Source organism: Theropithecus gelada, chromosome 13, assembly GCF_003255815.1.
Source record: "Theropithecus gelada isolate Dixy chromosome 13, Tgel_1.0, whole genome shotgun sequence".
In the NCBI taxonomy this organism is placed as follows: domain Eukaryota; kingdom Metazoa; phylum Chordata; class Mammalia; order Primates; family Cercopithecidae; genus Theropithecus; species Theropithecus gelada.
Genome location: NC_037681.1, coordinates 84,095,700 through 84,118,348, shown reverse-complemented (window position 1 = coordinate 84,118,348; position 22,649 = coordinate 84,095,700). Strand labels below are relative to the sequence as shown.

Here is a 22,649-nt window from a genome sequence, read left to right as displayed (position 1 = left end):
ACATTTGACTGTCTTCTCCCCACTCCCCCGCTAATGCATGACCACTTGCAAAGCTCCCTCCTTAATCACACAGATCTTGGGGAATCCACAAGAGTTGTGACGTTTTGTTGATAAACCAGTCCAGTCATCTACTAATGGACATTGGCCATTTTCTTCTCATCCATGAACCCACTACTTGCTAATTATTGCTGCTATTTCTTCAGATGATACAGGCCACTCCTTGACCACCCATGTCTGCTTTTGCTGGATACAGATTCTGCTTTGTCTGGATACCACCACATTCACCATTCCTGCTTACTTTCTGCTGCACACCACTTCCTGCAGCCACTTCTCCATTCTTTTTTTTTTTTTGAGATGGAGTCTCACTCTGTCGCCTAGGCTGGAGTGCAGTAGCATGATCTTGACTCACTGCAACCTTTGCCTCCCGGGTTCCAGAGATTCTCCTGCCTCAGCCTCCCAAGTAGCTGGGATTACAGGTGTGTGCCACCATGCCCAGCTAATTTTTGTATTTTTAGTAGAGATTGGGTTTTGCCATGTTGGTCAGGCTGGTCTCGAACTCTTGGCCTCAAGTGATCCGTCTGCCTCGGCCTCCCAAAGTGCTGGGATTGCAGGTGTGAGCCTCCGCGCCTGGCCAGCTTCCCCATCCTTATATGATAGGTCCCTTGTGGGGCCACAAAGGGGTCCTTTAATAAGTAGGAGAAGAATGTCTCTCTCCTTCTTTCGTCCTGTGCTTTTTAATGGGAAACTAGAACAGTGTTGTTTGTACATCAGAGCATTTTGAGAAATATCTTGTATATTTTTCTCAGTCTTCCCACCACCATTGGACCTACATATGGATCGTGGGTGCTGAGCTGGAAGACAAGTCCAGGTCATAGACTCTATACGGTACTATGCTCAGGATTTCCCGTGTTCAAATGTAGAGAATTAATGGCTTGACTCTTGGCTTTGAAGCTCTTCACAGATCTCATTTTGCTTATTCTCCTTGAAACACTATAATTTTTGATTAATTTAGGACTTTCAAACTTAATGAAGATATAGGGAGTGGAGCTATCAGTTTTTCAAGTAAAAGGTGTTTTTCTGCCTCTTAGAAATAGCCAGTGTAGATTATAATGAAAACTACACTACACTCTCCATTTCTGTTATCAGGAGAAAGTTTTGACAAATTATTACTAAATTGATTTAAACTGAAATACAGAATTTCAAGTGTTATCTTCTTTTGATGTGTAAGTAAAGGTGCAGTCTTTTGGTTTTATCTATAAAATTTTATCTGTATTTAATTTACATGATAAGACTTTTTATATAGCAACAAACAGCTAAACTTCAGCCTTGTCTTATGCAAGTTGTCATAAATTAGTATCACTGGTATCTGAATAAAAACTAAATTGAGAATATAACTTTTTTTTCTAGTATAGTATAGAAGTTGGTGACTTTTGATTCTGAATGTCAGAGGAAGTATACACCTGTTTTACCATCTCTTTTGTTTCTTACTTGCAATGGAATATTAACCCATTTGCATGTCCTAATTCAAATACCTTCTCTTGTATAGTAACTTCTCCACATCTGGATGTTTTTCCTTCATAAACCGCCTATTGTACTTAGTAGTTATTTATTTCATACTGTGAGATTACCACATAAGGTCAGAGATCATATTTATTGTTTTATTTTTTTCCATACAAATTTGCATAGTGATAGATATACTGAGTAACAGCAAGCAGCAACTGCAGTGTTAAGGTAATTGAGTAAGTGTATCTTGAAAGCAGTCCTGATGTAGGTACTTTATTATACCCATTTTATAGCTGGGGACTCTTAGAAATAGAGAAGTTAGGTAATTTGTCCAAGTTAGCTACTAAGCTGAGAAATTAGAATAAGAAAACAGGCAGGCAGATTCTAGAATCTACACATTAAGCTAAATAGATGAAAAATAAATATTTAATTCATTAACTGATATTTTAAAATAAACATTCCAGACCTCACATTTCCAAATGAAAAGGCTGCAGTTTACATATTCTAATACGGTAAGTATTTTAGTTAAGAAAAAAGCTTAACTGTAAGATGACAATTCTAAAATTAGCCTCATAAAACTAACTGAAAGCAATTCCAAAGAACACTGCATTGGAAACATTTTCAGTAATAGTAGGCTCACTAGAGTCACTTCCAAAGTGACAACTCTGAAAGATAATACTCAGTTTAACTGAAAAATTAGTAACTAGCTTAATATCCCTTTTTCTCTACTGCTTGCTGATAATGAACTGCATTCTTTCTCTTAGTAATGCAGTCCACTAGCTTTCCAACTCCAAACCTGTATACAATGGCAGCCAGCATTTAGGCACAGCAGGGCAGATCTGGGGATTGAGGGATTCCTTATTTCATCTCTTACCTTTAAAGGCATTTAATGCATGGAAGAAAGTAAATTCAGATCAACCCCAAATTTACTATTGTAGCCTGTTTCCTCCTTACTCTTTCTAGCTTCACCTTTCTATCACTATCCACTGTGCACCTTAATCTACTTTCATCCTTGGGTCATGCCATCTCTTTTTTTTTTTTGAGATGGAGTCTTTCTCTGTTGCCCAGGCTGGAGTGCAGTGGCGCAATCTCAGCTCACAGCAAGCTCCGCCTCCCGGGTTCTCGCCATTCTCCTGCCTCAGCCTCCCCAGTAGCTGGAACTACAGGCGCCTGCCACCATGCCCGGCTAATTTTTTGTATTTTTAGTAGAGACGGAGTTTTGCCATGTTGACCAGGCTGGTCTTGATCTCCCGACCTCGTGATCCATCCACCTCGGCCTCCCAAAGTGCTGGGATTACAGGCATGAGCCACTGCACCCGACCGGGTCATGCTATATATACTATATATACTCCCTTCCATAACTCTGTCTACCCCAATACAGTAGAATACTGTGGTTGCAAACAGACTCTGGAGCTAGTCTGTGTAGATCCAAAGCCTTCACCACCTGCTTGCTATGTGACCACTCTGTGCCTCAGTTTCCTCATTATAGGAATACTGATGGTACTACCTCAAAGAGTAGCTATGAGGATTAAGAGAGTTAATACATGTAAAATATTCAGAACAAGTAAGTGTTGTCTGTTGTTATCACCATCATTTTCTTCCTCATCTTTTTCTCCATCATCATCATCATCATCATCATCATCATCATCATCTGGTGAAATCCTATCCTTCTTTGAGGACCCACTAACATTTCACAACTTCTCTGAGCTTTCTCACAGCCCAGCTGTTCAGTCAGGATTGGGCCCCTCTTCTGTGCTGCCACATTTTTCACTCTGCTGTTTCAGTCCGTAGCATACTGTATCGCATTAGTTCAACATGCATCTGTTTCTTGATTGTAAGTGCATTGAGGTCACATAAATGTAAGGATGAAGGGCAGGCCAAGGAAGTTTGTACTATGTCTGAAATTATTTCGGATTATCAACCATATGGATACTATGGGAAATATTTTTAGTCACTCCTAATGTTAAAGAAGCTGAAGGATTTTTCCTCCATTAAAATGTCTTAAAATATTTTTCAAACTTCATCATTCAGAAGTTTACTGGAAAGAACATTTCTTTCATGATTCTATAAATAAAATGTCCATAGTTTAAATTATTGTATATATTTCTAATATGTAGGATAACATAAATACAGTGTAGTACTATATGTATTTCCAAGCAAACATTTGAAAATTATATAAATTCCTTTCAAACATTTGTAAAATGTTGACCTTTTTTCTAATGCAGACTAGCCTTCTCCCAATCAGTCTAAATCGATGAGGTAGTATTTGATTAAAAAGAAAAGTATTGATAGTGTCCATCCCTAGCCCCTGCTAGGGGGAATAAAGATGTATATTATTACCATCTTGTTTTTTCAAAAAAAAACCCCACAGAATAAAATATCTGGATCCATCATGACATGCAGATTAACATACTAAGCTGAATGCTAATGTGGTTTCAGAGTTTACTTTTAAGTAATTATGTTTCTTATAATAGTAACTATATACCATTTACTTTGCAAATTTCACTTTAATTAGCCTGTTTGTATGTAGGATATTGTAAATATTTGCTTTATATACCAAAGATGCACCACAAAATGTGCTTGTACTTAATAACTACCAACAGATGTTTCCTTTCCTTAAAAATAAAACTTAAAAAAAATGCTTAAATACTAAATAATTCTAAATATACTCAGAGCCTTAACCAAACATATGCTATTGAAAACCTAAATACTATATATATTCTTCTTACCACATTTCTCAATGTGATGACATACTAAATCCAGGAAAAGGAGTGTATTTTTCCTCTTTCTAGAGTTTATTTCTGGATGGTTAACCAAGGATACACTAGAGCATGTTTATTCTAATAGACCATATTTCAAATAACGGTTGTGGCGAATGATTCTTTTTACTATTTTTAAGGTATCTTGGTTTTATTGGCAATAGAAGATAATTAATTGGCACTTCTTTTTAATTATTTTTTAAACAGGACAGAGATTCCTTCTGCCATCAGATGTCTTTCTGCTTGACTGAACTGCACCTGTGGTCTTTGAAGAATACCTTACACATTGCGGGTAAATGAGCTCTGGATTAATTTCAATATTTTTCAAATATGTTACACCATTATAAATAAGTACTAGCAAAGGTTAGAGTCTGAATTCTCCAGCTGGAGTTGCATTCTTTCTTTATTCTTAATGAAAAACAATTCCTTTTAATTACTCTTACTAACTTAATATTTATAGCTTGAGTTAGGTTTTCAGTTTTGAAAATTAATCTTATTGGCTTAATGTTTGTTCTCTCAAGATACACACATGTTCAATTTTTTTTCTGGGATTCTTCATATTAACATTTATATTCATAAATATGTACAGGGTAGCTAATGGTAAAGGCATTTCTATTTGATATTAAAATAACATTTCAAACTTATAGCTAAGATGTACAATTATTTTCATGTTCTTTGTTTTTCACATTTTTGGGGGGGAGAATAATATGTGTGTTTTAATAATGCTTATTAACATAGGATGTAGTATACTTTATAAGAAATATCTTTTAAAAAATCTTTAATTATACAAAGTAACACTTGTATTTAGGAGAAGAATATTATTTATATCACTTAAGCATCATTATTAAGAAAATGGTTTACCTTACAAAGTATTGTTTCTTCATATCAAATATAGAATTAAGGATGATTGTGATATTTTCATCAAGTTTATCTGCTTTAAAATGTAAATAGATTGAAATTTCAGTTAAAGTAGATTTAACATTCGTTTGCTTCCTCCTAAAACTCTTCTAAAATGCCAATAAAGGAATACAAATAAAGAAAGCATAAACCCTTTCGAGAGAGGGGACAACTGAAATTGGACAAATTTTGGAAGATGGGAGGGAAAGAGGAATTAGCAGAGCTGTAAAACCTGAATATAAATTGCCTGCAGAGGAGAGTTCCAGTGACAGCCAATTTATGACTCAAAATTCTGGAAAGATACAGAAATTTGAGGAGCCAGATATTGTAGAAGATGGTATGTATCATGAGAGCGACAGTAAAGGGACGTGAAAGTTTGCAGAAGAACTTGTGAGATACCTTTCATGCTGTGGAAATATTTAATTAAGGAGGCTCTAAAGTTGGGAACACCAGGGGCAGTGGAAGACCTGCTGAACAGAAAACAGGCATGAAATGGAAGGAAGCCTACATACTTATGGGTGAGGTCTTCTTAATCCCACTTGGTTCTGAGAATGTCATACCTATTTGTACACTTTCCAAGAAAGAAGGGGCTTGAGGTATTCCTCTCTGGAATGACTGAATGACCCTAGAAAGAAGACCTTTGTACATAGATGTTTGAGGGAATTCTTTGGTGAAATACCCTGGTCCTTGCCTGATCAGTGAAGCTCACCAGTTGGCAAGCTCTATTTGTCTACACAGGGCTTCCAATCAGTTTTTTAGTGCCTCACTTGTAAATACAAACAGAGAACTAAGGATCACCAGATATTTGAGGAATATCTTCAACAGGAAATAAAACAAAATGAATAGGTGAATGGATCTCTGAAGAAACAGAGATAATGTAGGAAGAGGGGAAAAAAGTACAACAGAGACCTAAGGAAAAATACTAAATCCGTGAAGCAAGAAACAAAAACAGAAGCTTCAGAAAACATTTGAAATTATACAAATCTCTTGGAAATTAAAAATACATTGCAGAAAAAATTCCAAATTCAAAAGTGTAAAGAAATCTCAGAAAATAGAAAAAAGAAATCCCAAAGTGAACTTATTTTACTGCTGGTGGAAATCTTTAATTGAAATGTTTTCTTTTCTAATCATAATTCCCCATTTTTCATCTTTTTCCCTTATTCTCATATATCTAGGTTTTATGCTTCTTCAAGATGGTCAGTCTTTTAATCGCTTGACATTCTCCTAGTCCATTGGGACTTCTTCACTTATCTTCCTACCCATCTTGGACCCCATAGTTGGAAGTCTGAGCTATTCCATCTTGATCCCCTTTTACCCCTCGTCTTCTGTTTATGCCCAGCAAATGCCTTCCCTACCCCTCTGTGTGTCCTCAAGTTTTCTGTCCCTGTTCTTTCTATTCTGAGTCAGTGAATGGTTTTTAGAGAAGAATCACACAGTGGTGCACAGTAGCCCCATGGGAATAGTCTTCAACCCCAACTGCATTTTTGCAGGGCCTACCCGTTCTCTCTATTGGGACATTCTTCTGTTTAACCATTTGTGAATCCTACTTCTTTAGGGCTCAGCTTTGTTAAGTCATTTAGAGAAGCCTTTCCTGCTATCTAGACTAAATTAGTAACCCTGTTAATGTGCTGTCATTATGCTCGATGTTTATTTTTAAAATGTTTGAAATAATCACAAACTTACAGAAAAATTGTCAGTACAGAGAATTTTTTTTCTTGAACCATTTGAGAGTTGTAGCCTGATGCTTTATCACCCCAAATACATTCATGTATATGTCCTACAAAAAGGATTTTGTCCTGCATTACTGTATAGCCATTGAAATCAGGAAATTAATAATGATGTACTTCAGTCTAAATGGACCAGTTCACCAATTGTCCCATCATTGTTCTTTTTTTAGGAAAAGGATTTTGTTACAGTGACACATTGCATTGTTACCGTGTTTCTTTAGTATCCTTCATTCTGGGTTATCCTTCATCCTTCTTCTCTTTTTTTTTTTTTTAAACTTTCATGACCTTAACATTTTTGAAGATATTAGGCCAGTTATTGTGTAGGATGATCCTAAATTTGGTTGTATTTGAAATTTCCTCACAATTAGATTCAGGTTATACATTTCAGTGCATCCTATCAGGTGGTGCATAATTTCAATTTGTCCCTTTCCTGACGATATTCATGATTACCTGATAAGATAGTGTCTGCAAGGCTTCTCCACTGCGAAGTTACTTTTTTCTTTGTGATAAGTATTTCATAGGGAAGTACCTTGAAATTATGTAAATATTCTGTTCCTCATCACACTTTAAATATATTATTATATATGATCAATTTATTTTATCTCTGTGGATTCAAGTTTTCCACTTTATGCAGTTGTAATAATATAGTCATATCATTATTTTATTTTATTTCATTATTTATTTTGATGTTTAAATTGTCCCTGATGTGGCCAGAGGGACCCTCTTCAGGCTGGCTTCTGTGTCTTTTTGACATGTCCCTGTCAAAATTGGAGCACTTTAATTCTTTCTGGTACAACAAATGTTCCAGACTCATGTTGTAATTTCCTCTTCCTAGCCTAGGAATCGGTCACTTCTCTAAGGAGCTTTATTCCTTTTAGAGGGTAAGGGTGTCTAGAAGCCAAGTTCTGCTTTAGGTGCACTCATTATTGGAGTATTGCTGCTCCCAGGCCCTCTTAGTGGACAGAGCTTGCAGAATGTATGTGTGTATGTATACACACATATTTACATCCACATTTATTTCTATATCTATCTCTCTATATTGAAACCATGAGTTCACACTGGTACATCTCATTCCTATCTACCACCATAGGGTTCATTCTAATTTTCTCCCTTTCCATATTTGTATTTTTCTTCTCAGACAATGGGACACCTGGAGCTCCCCTATTTTTTATTTATTTACTTAATCAGTCACCCTGTTTGCAGTCAATCCACTATCTCTGTGGCTGCTCCCTCCCCTGTATGGATACCCTTCTCACCCCATGTGGATTTGATATACCATGTTGGGCTGCCCCCATATGTAAATGTTCTCCTTACCTTGTTTAGCCTCTAATACCCACACCAGGCCGTTGCTTCATGAGAATGTTCTTACCCTGCTGGAGTTCCAACACACCGTGTCAGGCTGACTCTCTGAATGGACACCTTCCTCATCCAGCTCTGGCACCCATTGTAGGGCAGGTTTTCTTAACTGGATGCTCTCCTTATTCTGCTTGCGTTTTGACAATCCCACTCTGGGCCAGATGCAGTAGGTCAGACTTGTGCAAATAATTCAGGATTCTTTATGATCTTCATAGTTCTATTCTAGAACTTGTGGCATATATTTGGATGTATGGAATGATGGGTATAATTATAGGGTGGAATATTTTAATAGAGATATTGTCTGCATATGTAGTGCCTATGGTTCTTAGATTTTAAAATAGCCTTTTTATTGAAGTATAATGTATGTACTGAAAAGTGTAAAGATCATAAGATTATGTTGTGAACCATCAGAATGTGAAAACACCCATAAAATCACCATCCAGGACAACAATTAAAATATCAGTATCCAAGAAGTCCTACTCATGATTTTTCACAATAAATCCTTATTAGATATAGTCAGTCTAACCAGTAGACATAAACTGCATTCTTTAAAATTGTATGCCTCTACTAATGGCATGATGAATAAAATAGAGCTTTAACAAGTACACGCAATTGACTATTTTGAAAGACTATATTTGAAAAGTTAATTATAGCAGTAATACTTTTTTTTGAAGTTTTATCATTCAGTTTCAGAAAGTCTGGAGCAGTCAGTCACTAGGGGGCAGCCTGTACTGCTTCCACCTATACTCTTTATCCTTATGTTAGTAACAGAATTATTTTGTATGGAAGAAAACAAATGTTCCTTCAATGAAAGAAATATTTTATTATTCATAGATATGAAGAAAATGGACAAAATTATTTTGTTATCTTATATTTAAATTGGAATAATTCCTTGGTTAAATGAATCTTGACATCTGGGAAGCCCAACTTTGCTTCTTAGGTAGCCCCAGCAAAGTGTCCGAATTTAGGTTTAGAAGGGGTTTTCCCTGCCTAAACAAGTTTCAGATAATAATTTATCCAAACCTTCCTCTAAGCTTCCCTTTTTCTTCTGTGGATTTCTCCCAAATGCCATAGGATAAGAACTAGACTCTTGAGCTAAATTGGAGAAAAGAAAACCACAGCTCAGAATCCAACAGGGCATTTTCTTCCATCCACTGATTTCATTTGGCATTGCTTAGTGGCAGTTCCTTTTGGTAGCGTCCTGTGAAAAATATCAGAGGATGTGTGAAAGAGAAAACTTGGTCTTTCTTGATTTCAGTTCTTTACTAATCTTTTTCTCATGCCATTCTAGTTTTGTGTAAATCTTTTCTCATTAGATTGATAAACTTTCCAGTTTCTGCATATCCCTAGAATACATGAACTCATCTCCAGATGCTTTTGAGCCATTTTATTTCTAGTAACATAAGGAGACTGTTTCTGCTTTTTTCCCTACCCTTCCCCTAATATAGTATGGCTTGGCTTCTTATTCTTGGGGACTTTTTAATCATAATTTAATGTTATTTCTTCCTTTCTATAGATAGAAACATTGGGATTTACCAGTATTATGACAAGAAAGATCCACCAGGTAAAGTACCTATTCTGTGCAATTAATTTTTATTAACTAAATATTCTAAACCATGAAATACTGACCATTAAAAACGCTCTTCTTATGAGCTTTAGATAAATTCTAGAATTTTAAGAAAAGTCCCTTCAATTCTTTAGAAAAATGCTGAGGTTGATATCTATCTGTTCTATATAAAATAAAGTAGTATCGAAAAAATGCTGTAGAAGGACATGAAAATTTTCATTTTCCTGCTGATCAGGCTGATAACAGGGCAGTCTATTCACGTTTATTTATCAGTGTCCCAGTAGAGGGCATTGTTAATGCATGGGTCCTACTGATGCTGGCCTCCTGGATCCTCACCTGATATCTGAAATAGGCATTTCTGAGTGAATGATCAATTTTCTTTATCTGATTAATCCTGTTAATCCCAGAAGTTTTATGATGGGCCAAAAGGTCTTTCTAGCTAGAGTTACTTCCTGTTTTGGTCTCCGTTGAAGTGGGCTTGTGTGAGCATCCTGTGTGCTTAGCTTAGTGGTTAATAGGCTGACTTCATGGTTCTGATGACAGACTGAAGCAGCTTCTGTTCTGGGCTCTGTTGCAGTTCTCTTTCCTATCTGATGAGATTGGAAGCTCAGGATTTTGGTCCAGCTGTTGTGCCCTTTCACTGCAAATTTAGGAAATATCTCTATGAAATGAAAACATCCAAATTATGGCCTTTTTTTCAACTGTCTTTTTAGAATCTAAGCATAATTTGTTAATCTCAATAATGCATGTAATGTTAATAATGCATTATACGTGTACATATTAAAATGTAAGGCATTATAATAAAAATAAATTCTACTTTTGTTTTTTTCTTTCTGTCCCTTCTGCTACAATATCAGCGACAGAGCATGGTAACTTAGAAGAAAAGCAGAAGCTGGCAGAGTGTAAGCTTACTTTATATTTTTTGGAATTATTATAAAACTGGAAAGTTCAGTATTATAAAATATTCATCTGGAACAAAGAGGAAACATTATTCCCTCCAAATTTCTTAAATTCCCATTACTTAGAAATATAAACATATGAGTAACAATTGTATTTGTCAGGCCTTTCTAATTTAGACCATTGAAGTCTCTATTCAGTTTTGATAAAATGTATGTTTATATAAACATAAACTTTCATAATGAACTATATGTTAGTATATTTAAGATAATTATACCAAGCTTAAATTCTGATAGTAACATTTAATTATTCATACTTTGCCTAAATTGTTAACATGTCTTACCCATTTTTAAGAAAATAATATTTGTAATATCAGTATTAGCATTTTATTCACTCTAGTCTTTTCTGATCTCCAGTATATGTTATATATATAATGGCGACAATGTAATACGGTTTTAATGACATAAATTAAATATACATTAAGATTTTTTTGGATTATAGCTAGAGCTGAAAATCCCATTTGTTCTCTTGTTTTTTAAATGGTTGAACTGACATTTAATTTAAAAAATAATGTATTAGTAGCTGCAACACAGATTTAAAAATTTGCACATACGTTCTACATCAAAATTGTTTAGAGACCCAAATTCATTTGCTGAAATAAGATATATAGCAAGTCTACTCTCAAATTTAAGTATCTATGTATACTACATATGTATATGTACATGCAACACACACATAAGCACAAATACACATGTAACTCTTGTTTGGAATTATTAATGAGGAGAATCCAAAGATGAATTCATTTTTCTGATAAAATAGATATGAGTTTAACATTTTTAAATTATTTTAAGCAGAACTATTTTTAATTTATTTTAGGCTAACATGATGACTCTACTAAATAATTTTATCTTTCAATTAAATTTATTTAAAGCAAAACAAAGGCTTATCATTATTCAATTGTGGTGTATACTTTAAAGAGAACTGTTTTAAATTAAAAAGAGCACTATTAGGGCCTAATTTGTTAAAACTTGGATTTCCCTCAGATTTTTCCATAGTTTTAAAATGTGGAGCTTTAATGCCTAACTTCATATATTTTTATGTACAGTTTTATTTTTTATTTCTTTTCATTTTATTTTATTTCTTTGCTCATTATATTCATTTACTCATGATAATTTTTTTTTTTTTTTTTAGGTCTGAGTAGGTTACTTGTAGAATTTAGAATTTCTTTTGGATTCAACATTTAATTATTTACATGAAAAAGTTAGCAAAGAGTACATCATTTACCATGAATTACTTGATTCACAAGCCTAGCAAACTTTCCCTGGGATTCTCCAAGTCTTGTTGGTTGTCATCGTAAAATTATGATTAGGGAGATTGTTTTGTGGTAAAAATCCTGTTCCTATGACAAAGCCTTTCAAAAGGCTGTCATTTGATGATGGAAATGAAGCCCACTTCCTCTCAATTATAGAGGTGTTTTATTTTAATCTTCCTAAGGCACACTGCTAAGCAGAATTTCCTTTTTAAATCTTGTTTAACTAACTGTAGTACATGTTTTATTTGCCAGCACGAGATTATCCTTGGACGCTCAAAAACAGACGCCCAGAAAAACTCCGAGACTCACTCAAAGAGTTGGAGGTATCTTTCAAAAAGTTTCAAAAATGGCAACAAACAAATCTGTTTTTAAAACATCTTTCAACAGCTTTAATTTTCATAAAGGATCAACTCTCATGGTGATGATAGCTTTGCTTTTGTCCAGTGATGAGTTCCAAAACAGTTGCATCTTTGTGTGGCATGTTGATCTTTTTTTGCTTGCAAATCAGAGGCACTTTAACTGATAATGACAATGTGTATAGCCAACTATGCTCTCTCTTTTTCTGTTGTACTTCAGGAGCTGATGCAAAACAGTCACTGTGTGCTGAGCAAATGGAAGAACAAATATGTCTGTCAGGTAAAATGGTTTGACAAGCCTTTGTAGTGTTTAACCAATGGAGCTGAAAACTATGTAGTAATTGGTATTCTTGTGTTATGTTAGGTAATAGACAAAAACTTTTTTAGCAGTGGTTATTTCATAGTTTGAGTTCTACTTGTTCTAGAGCTAACATTAGACAGATTGACACAGGCCACCAGGCTCATTAATCAGTATTAATCAGTATAGTTGTACTGACATACAAACACTAATAAAAATCTTTTCATATTGTATTTTTTTGTTTGAAGTTGTCTGAATGCTGTAGTAGATGTTTGCTGGCATAGATTTAATAATATTTTTGAGTGAAGATGAAACCACAGGGCAAAAGACTTTTTGGCATACTATTCTTGTAAGCATTTGTGAATATCATTGCTTACACAGATCAAGAAGCCAACTACACACAGTTAGACCTATGATAACAAGACATTTGGTCCTACTTTTTGAACCCTCTAAGCTATGATGTTTACTATGGTAGCCACTAGTCATATGTGACTGAATAATTAAATAAAATAAAAAAATTATTCAGTTGCACTACCCACATTTAAATGTTCGATAGCCACATGTTATCATATTGGACAGTACAGATACAGAACATTTCCATCTCAGACAGTTCTATTGGACAGTAGTGTTAAGGCCTGGACAAATGATCTAAGTATTGAATGGGTAGATTCAGGACATAATAATTAGTGTACACTGATTACAAGATAATGACAAATGCTTTAGCTTTTCTGATAGGCTTAAAAAGTACTATATGTCTAGAAAAATTTAATATACTTGTGATAAAAAGAATAATTATTAGTCATCTATGGAATTGAAGTTGCATTAGTTCGAATAATAATTGTAACTGATATATTGAATCAAATATTCCTATATTAATTTAAATTATTTTTTACAATGTGATTTATTTTGTGTAATTATTCTTGTTTGTAGTTTAGGCCCATAGTTCTATTCATAAAGCTACAACATCAAATTTGTAGCAATTATAAACAGATCTTAATCTACTACTTGAATATATACTATCATTTTTGTGGATTCTAGTTTTTCCTCGTTTTTTGTCTAAACTAGTCTACCTTTACTCATGGAGGCAACTAGTTACCTTCTCAACTGGCATACATTTTTATTTTTCAGAGATCTTTTACAAGGGTGAATTAGCATTTTTAGAATCATAGTACTTAAATTTGCCTTAGGTTACTATTTAAAAGGATGGAATTTAAAAAAATTATAGCTTATTTGCATAATAGTACATTTCAATCAGATTTTAAAACTTGAATGCAAAATATGCTCTAGAAAGTTTCAAACTTAGTACAACTCAAACTTGTAGTTTTTAATGCCATTACTCACGTTAAAAACAGGTCAGAATTATTTGACTGGAGGGCAAGCCTGCCACCTATAGTAAGAGGCATGTCTCATGGCCTCCACCCTTACCCATCACACAGGGTAAATTGCAACATGTTGGGCATCTTAAAATATGCAGTGGAGCATCCCAATAGACAATCATTTTTAGATAGGGTTTAATGAATTTTAATTTAATAGTAATTTTGTGTGTGTGTCTGATGAAGGGATGTCTGGAGAAGAATGTCCCTCACTATTATATTAATTCAACTCAGAAAGGGAGTTTTCATGATAAAATATATGTAAAATTACTTTTGTAATTTACAGTAATCTAATTGGTTAATTAGGCTGGTGTACTAATGAGTCTGCTTTTTTTTTTTTGAGATGGAGTCTTGCTCTGTCACCCAGGCTGGAGTGCAATGGCGCGATCTCTGCTCACTGCAACCTCCGCCTCCTGGGTTGAAGCAATTCTCATGCCTCAGCCTCCCAAGTAGCTGGGATCACAAGTGCGCGTCACCATGCCTGGCTAATTTTTGTATTTTCAGTAGAGACGGAGTTTCACCTTGTTGGTCAGGCTGGTCTCAAACTCCTGACCTCGTGATCTGCCCACTTTGGCCTCCCAAAGGGCTGGGATTACTCGCGCCCGGCCCGAGTCTGCTTTTAACATTTCTAACAGGACTTATCTTTTTTGGTTGTTCTATTATATTCTGTGCTTCATTTCTATGATTATAAAGATATTTCTAAAACAGACCTTATACTCTCAGCACATGCTTGATGTGATATATTTTCACAAGATAACTTCACCTCCACACTGCCCACAGGTCTAGGTTAGTCTTCACATATTTAAAGTCTTTGAGAGACCTCGTAACATTATCCGTTTACTTCTTCAGTTTCTAGTTAAGACTGTTAGCTAGTTCTTCTAAAAATCTATGTGTGTTCTATTTCAAAAGATCTCTGTTATAACAATAAATTAAAATGTTGATGTTTAAGCTACATTAGTAGCATAAGGAAATGACCCCCTTAGCCCTTTCAGTTAATTTTTTGTTAAATTTTTCTTAGTTATAAAGTAAGTAAACCACTTCAGTAGGCTCCCCAAGGGACCTCCTTTTGTGCACATATCCAGTATGGTGGTTCCAGAGATAACATGTCAGCTGACCGCAACATAATGCTCTATAACTCTTAGAAAAGGAGTGAAAAAGTTCATCAACATCTTCATGCTAACACATTTGGACTCTCAGTCTTTTAATTTGGCTACTCTTCTGCTAATGTACATTATTTCCTCCCAAGAAATGGTAAATTTAGGATTTGCGAATTTATTTTAGTTGTCATCCCTTACTGCTTTAAAAAGTGCAATTGTTTAAAAATGAGCCAGGCAACCACAGCAACGTAAGATTTCAGAGGATGCAATCTGAGGTTGGATCTTTCTGTGTGTCAAACAATGAGGATTTGTAAGTTTTCATCATTTACTGAAGCTTAGTTGATGTTGTCAGTCCAATGATCTGCACATTGTACCATTTAAAAACTAATTCCCCCCACCTATAAATTCAGAATAATTTTCTTTCTTACTTTGGAGGATAGTAGTTTATTTTATTTTTCAAGATCTTTACTTATTTTTTCTCCTGTTTTTATTTTTTAATTTTATTTTTGTTTTTTATTTCCATAGGTTTTTGGGGGAACAGGTGGTGGTTGGTTACATGAGTAAGTTCTTTAGTAGTGATTTCTGAGATTTTGGTGCACCCATCACCTGAGCAGTATTCACTGTATCCTATTTGTAGTCTTTTATCCCTCACCCACCTCCCACCCTTTCCTCTGAGTCCCCAAAGTCCATTGTATCATTCTTATGCCTTTGCATCCTCACAGCAAACTCCCACTTATGAGTGAGAACATACAGTGTCTGGTTTTCCATTCCTGAGTTACTTCACTTAGAATAATGGTCTGCAATTCCATCCAAATTGCTGTGAATGCCATTATTTCATTCCTTTTTTTATGGCTGAGTAGTGTTCCATGGTATATATTTACCACAGTTTCTTTATTCACTTGTTGATTGATGGGCATTTGGGCTGGTTCCATATTTTTGCAATTGCGAACTGTGCTGCTGCAAACATGCATGGGCAAGTATTTTTTTTTGTATAATGACTTCTTTTCATCTGGGTAGATACCCAGTAGTGGGATTGCTGGATCAAATGGTAGTTCTACTTTTAGTTATTTAAGGAATCTCCACACTGCTTTCCATAGTAGTTATACTAGTTTACATTCTCACCAGCAGTGTAAAAGTGTTTCCTTTTCACCACATCCCTGCCAAATCTATTATTTTTTTAATTTTTTGATTATGGCCATTCTTGCAGGAGTAAGGTGGTATCACATTGTGGTTTTGATTTGCATTTCCCTGATCATTAGGGATGTTGAGCATTTTTTCATGTTTGTTGGCCATTTGTATATCTTCTTTTGAAAATTGTCCCTTCATGTCCTTAGCCCACTTTTTTATGGGATTGTTTATTTTTTTCTTACTGATTTGTTTGAGTTCATTGTTGATTCTGGATATTAGTCCTTTGTCACATGTATAGATTGTGAAGATTTTCTCTCACTCTGTGGGTTGTCTGTTTACTCTGCTGACTATTCCTTTTGCTGTGCAAAAGCTCTTTAGTTTAATTAGGTCCCAGCTATTTATCTGTTTTTATTGCATTTGCTTTTGGGTTCTTGGTCATGAAATCCTTGCCTAAGCCAGTGTCTAGAGGGGTTTTTCCAATGTTGTCTTCTAGAATTTTTATAGTTTCAGATCTTAGGTATAAGTCCTTAATCCATCTTAAGTTGATTTTTGTATAAGGTGAGATATGAGGATCCAGTTTCATTCTACATGTGGCTTGCCAATTATCCCAGTACCATTTGTTGAATAGGATGTCCTTTCCCCACTGTATGTTTTTGTTTGCTTTGTCAGAGATCAGTGGGCTGTAAGTATTTGGGTTTATTTCTAGGCTCTCTATTCTCTTGCATTGGCCTATGTGCCTATTTTTATACCAGCACTATGCTGTTTTGGTAACTATGGCCTTGTACTATAGTTTGAAGTTGGGAAATGTGATGCCCCCAGATTTGTTCTTTTTGCTTAGTCTTGCTTTGGCTATGTGGGCTCTTTCTTGGTTCCATATGAATTTTAGGATTGTTTTTTCTAGTTCTATGAATAATGATGGTGGTATTTGAAGGGAATTACATTGAATTTGTAGACTGCTTTTGGCAGTATGGCCATTTTCACAATATTGATTCTACTCATCTATAAGCATAGGATGTGTTTCCATTTGTTTGTGTGATCTGTGATTTCTTTAAGCAGTGTTTTGTAGTTTTCCTTGTAGAGATCTGTCACCTCCTTGGTTAGGTATATTTCTAAGTATTTTTTTTTCTTTTGCAGCTATTGTAAAAGGGGTTGAATTCTTGATTTTATTTTCAGCTTGGTAGCTGTTAGGCTACTGATAATGGCAGGGCTACTGATTTGTGTACATTAATTTTGTATCCTGAAGCTTTGCTGAATTAGTTTATCAGTTCTAGGAGCTTTTTGGAGGAGCCTTTAGGGTTTTCAAGGTAAACGATTGTATCATCAGCAAACAGTGACACCTTGACTTCCTCTTTACCCATTTGGATGCCCTTGATGTGTTGCTCTTGTCTGATTGCTCTGACTGGGACTTCCAGTACTATGTTGAGTAGAAGTGTTGAGAGTTAGCATCCTTGTCTTGTTCCAGCTCTGACTGGGACTTCCAGTACTATGTTGAATAAAAGTGTTGAGGGTCAGCATCCTTGTCTTGTTCCACTTCTCAGGGGAAATGCTTTCAACCTTTCCCCATTCAGTATTATGTTGGCTGTGGGTTTGTCATAGATGGCTTTTATTACATTAAGGTGTGTCCTTTCTATGCCAATTTTGCTGAGGGTTTTGTCAAATGCTTTTTCTGCATCTATTGAGATGATCATGTGATTTTTGTTTTTAATTCTGTTTATGCAGTGTATCACATTTATTGAATTTAGTATGTTAAATTATTCCTGCATCCCTGGTATGAAACCCACTTGATCATGGTGGATTATCTTGTTATATGTTGTTGGATTCAGTTAGCTAGTATTTTGTTAAGCATTTTTGCATCTATATTCATTAGGGATATTGGTCGGTAGTTTTCTTTTTCTCGTTATGTCCTTACCTGGTTTTGGTATTAGGGTGATACTGGCTTCATAGAATGATTTAGGGAGGATTTCCTCTTTATCTTGTGGAATAGTGTCAATAGGATTGGTACCAATTCTCTTTGAATATCTGATAGAATTCAGTTGTGAATTTATCTGGTCCTGGACTTTTTTTGTTGGCAACTTTTTATACTATCATTTCAATCTTGCTGCCTGTTACTGGTCTGTTCAGAGTTTCTATTTCTTCCTGGTTTTACCTAGGAAGGTTGTGTATTTCCAGGAATTTATCCATCTCTTCTAGATTTTCTAGTTTATGGGCATAAAGGTGTTCATAGTAGCTTGAATGATTTTTTGTTGTTGTTGTTATTTCTGTGGTATTGGTTGTAATATCTCCCTTTTGAACTTATTTTGATCATCTCTCTTCTTTTCTTGGTTAATCTTGCCAACGGTCTGTCAATTTTATTTAACTTTTCAAAGAACTGGCTTTTTGTTTCATTTATCTTGTGTGTTTTTGTTGTTGTTGTTTGTTTCAATTTCATTTAGTTCTGCTCTGATCTTTGTTATTTCTTTTCTTCTGCTTGGGTTTGGGTTTGGTTTGTTCTTGTTTCTCTAGTTCCTTGAGGTGTGATCTTAGACTGTCTATGCTCTTTCAGACATTTTGATGTATGCATTTAAGGCTATGAACTTTCCTGTTAGCATCATCTTTGCTGTATCCCAGAGGTTTTGATAGGCTGTGTCACTATTATGGTTCAGTTCAAATAATTTTTACATTTCCAGCTTGATTTCATTGTTGACCCAACAATCATTCAGGAGCAGGTTATTTAATTTCCATGTATTTGCATGGTTCTGAGGGTTCCTTTTGGAGTTTTATTCTACTGTGGTCTGAGAGAGTACTTGATATAATTTCGGTTTTCTTAAATTTACTGAGACTTGTTTTGTGGCCTATCCTATGATCTGTCTTGGAGAAAGTTCCATATGCTGATGAATAGAATGTATATTCTGCAGTTGTTGGATGGAATATTTTGTAAATATCTGTTAAATCCATTTTTTCTAGGGTATAGCTTAAATCCATTGTTTCTTTGTTGACTTGGTCTTGATGACCTGTCTAGTGCTGTCAGTGGAGTATTGAAGTCCCCTGCTATTACTGCGTTGCTGTCTATCTCATTTCTTACGTCTAGTAGTAGTTGTTTTATAAATTTGGGAGCTCCAGTGTTAGGTGCATATATGTTTAGGATTGTGATATTTTCCTCTTGGACATGTCATTTTATCATTATATAATGTCACTCTTTGTCTCTTCTGTGCTGTGTCTGCACTCCCAATTCACCCCCTCCCTTGAGTTCTGTCCAGCAAACTTCACATTCACATTCGGTTGAAATTGTTACAAAGTTGAGCTGGAAGTTTCTTTCTCCCTGTTGTCTTTTCCCAGGGAACGCTTCCCAAGGACCTCTGCAAGACAAAAGTCAGAAATGGCTTCTGTGGGGACTGAGAGCCCATAGTTTCTCTTCCCACTGCTTCTTCTACCCTTGTGTTTCACCTGGCTCTCTAAAATTGTCTGAGCTCCAGGTAAAGTGAGATCCTTCTCCTGTGATCTGGACGTTCAGGTTCCCCATTGAGGGTGTGTGTTCAGGGGTGGATGATCCCCCTTTCCCACTTTCACACTTTGGGCACTCACAGTTTTGGGGCTGTTTCCCAGGGCCTGCAGGAGCAATCTGCTTCATTCAGAGGGTCTGTGGATTCTTTTGGCTTTTCTGTTAAGTTCCTGTGGTAGTTCTTGGAGCAAAAGTTCATGATATGTGTCCCCACGTGCTGCTCTGTCTGTCTGAGTGGGAGCTTTAGTTTAGTCCTGCCTCCTATCCACCATTTTCCTTCTACCTCCCAGAATGGTTTTCAAATCAAGACTTAATCTATACATAGGTTCAGGATAAAGATTATCTTTTAAAGTTTTTTTCAGACAGTGCCTATCTCTAGTTTGGGATACATTAAAAGGTATGAGGTATACAGTTTTAGTTTTACCAGCTATTCAATATATTTCTCACTTTTATTTTTTTGGTCTCCTAAAATCATTTCACTAAAAGTGTTTAATAATTTTCTGCTTTGAATTTCTTAAACCATTATAAATCTGTTCCTAGAGAATAATAGTTTTAACAGTAATATACTATTAAATTGTTCATCAGTCTGGTGGAATTTTTGAATTTAATAAAGTATTATGGTTTAAGTCACATTCATGTTTGTAGATTATTATGCAATTAGTTTAAAACAGTATTATTATTAACTGTAGATGTGACTTCATATATGTTCATTTTGGATTAAATTATTTGAATTGTGCATGTAAATTTAGCTATAAAAGTATATAACATAATCAGCTGTACCATGGTTTCCATCCATAACAATTCTGCATTTTCAGGCACAACCTTAAAAGGCCAACAAAAGATAGTTTCCTTTTTAAATGCCTGTGGTAAATTATTTTACAGGCTATGTAAAAGTATGAATTATTTTCCAAGCCTATCACAGATAAATTGTGACCTTATGAAACTCATTTGATCACAACTCCCTTAATTGTAGAACTTGATTTTTCTTTTTGTCAAATTATGTGAAACTCAATTTGCTTTTCTCATAAAATAATAATAGACAAACCATGTTTTCAAGTTATAACTATTAATAGTAGCATATTATTTATACAGAACTCATCACACAGTATTTATTGATTTCAAGCATTGTGGGAAGAACTGTGGGAGTCACTAAAGAAATGTAAGGCATGGGCTGGGTCCACAGCATAACCTAGTCAAGGAAAATAGACACATGAAATCACTAGGACACTAATGAGTGCTAAATTGTATGACACTGAGTAAAAAGATGGTAGAAGTTTAGAGAAAGCATAGCATAAAATAAGAAAAAAGTTGTGGAGAATTTATAACTTTACTTAGACCTGAAAAGCTGTGTAAAATTTGGTTAAGCCAAAAGGAAAAGTATTCCATAAAAAGGGAATTATATTAACTGAGACTTAAATAGGGTGTGTACATAGTAGTGAGGAGGTGAGCCCATTTAGAAATACATGGTTCATGTTGAAGAATGAAAGGGCTAGAAAGGCACCTTGGAACTTCCTTGTCGGGGACTTTGAATGTTATGTTAAGGAATTGGCACATTGTCCTGTAACACTATAAACACTTTCATATTGGGGAGTACCATATTAAAATTAGACTTATAGAAGGATTAGACTGGCAGTGGGATGTAGGGTAACATGTGAGAACCAGAGGCCCTGAAATCATTTCAAATGATAAGTACAGTGAGGTTAAGGTGCAGAGGGTTTTGAAAGCCAGAAACATTTAGAATGACAGGTAAAAAAGCTAGTTTTGACTCTGTTACATGTGAAGTGACCAGAGATAATCAAATGATGGTATTATTGGAAGTATTGAACTGGAGTGAAAGGTTGGAGTTGAAAATTTGGGAGGAGATAACCTCCCAAATCACCTAAGAGGAGGTGATATTAAAATCATCTAAGAGGGTGCCCTCAAGAAGGAGGAGGTGAATATCTTGGGAGAAGAGCTAGAGCCAAGGATCTTCTCATTTGGAGGACAAGAGAGGAAAATTAAGCCAACAGAAGAAACAGAAAGAGCAATTAGAGTAATGAGGAACTGTGGAGAAGTTTATTTCCCTAAAAATTAGAGGGTTTAGAAGTCAGAGGGCTTGAAAAAAGGCTTAACTTATATTTTGATTCCTGTTTTAATATTTAACTACTTACAAGTCTCAATGTTGTTATTATTAAGCTGTCTATCAACAGGCATTTGTTGAGGCTCAACAAGAAACCCATCTTTATGTTAGGGACTAGTGAAGATATTAGGTGGAAATTTGAAATATATTTGGGAAATGAAACTAATGTATAAAATATTAAAGGATAATTTGATATTAAATGTTATATTTGTTGATACAGTATCTAAAGTTTAATATCTAAAGTACAGTATCTTAAGTTCAGAGATTGTTGCTGATTAAAGTAGTTGATTAAGGTTTCATAAAGGAGACCGGACATAGCTGGACTTTGAAGGAAGGACATACTTTAGGCAAGTAGAAAGGGAAAGGACAACACTCCTAGTCAGGGGAAATGTACCATCAAAGAAAAACTGTCTTTCAATAAGTACAAATTAAGGGCTAGAAAGGTAGTCTGAAAAGATTGCTCCACAGATGTGTATTTGATTTCCTTTTTTGACGTACTCTAAAACTGTTTTGTTGCAGGGTTGAGCTAGGTTCACTATTATGATAAACAAATAAATAATACTGTCCAGGGGCTACTGAACTTAGCCAGTATGTGGCAGCTTAGCACTTTATATTTTCCCACTTAAAAAAAAAGTATTTACTGGTTTTCTTTAAAATTATAAAAATAACAGACATGCTTAAGGCAGAAAATTTGGAAGATACAGAAAAGCCCAAAGGGACATAAATCATCTAATTCAGCCACTCAGTATTACCCACTTTTCACCATTTGATATTTATCCTTT

General features: G+C 35.1%; 1 protein-coding gene across 1 annotated transcript in view; it reads left to right on the top strand.

Moving 5' to 3' along the window:
- The window catches only part of WDPCP (WD repeat containing planar cell polarity effector), a 479,266-nt gene that overhangs the window by 92,140 nt on the left and 364,477 nt on the right, over positions 1 to 22,649 (top strand). Inside the window, exons 2-6 of the mRNA XM_025354043.1 lie at positions 4,470 to 4,554; positions 9,759 to 9,806; positions 10,667 to 10,711; positions 12,271 to 12,341; positions 12,595 to 12,654. Of these exons, the coding sequence (XP_025209828.1) occupies positions 4,494 to 4,554; positions 9,759 to 9,806; positions 10,667 to 10,711; positions 12,271 to 12,341; positions 12,595 to 12,654 (285 nt within the window). The 5' untranslated portion in view covers positions 4,470 to 4,493. The remainder of the gene's footprint in view (positions 1 to 4,469; positions 4,555 to 9,758; positions 9,807 to 10,666; positions 10,712 to 12,270; positions 12,342 to 12,594; positions 12,655 to 22,649) is intronic.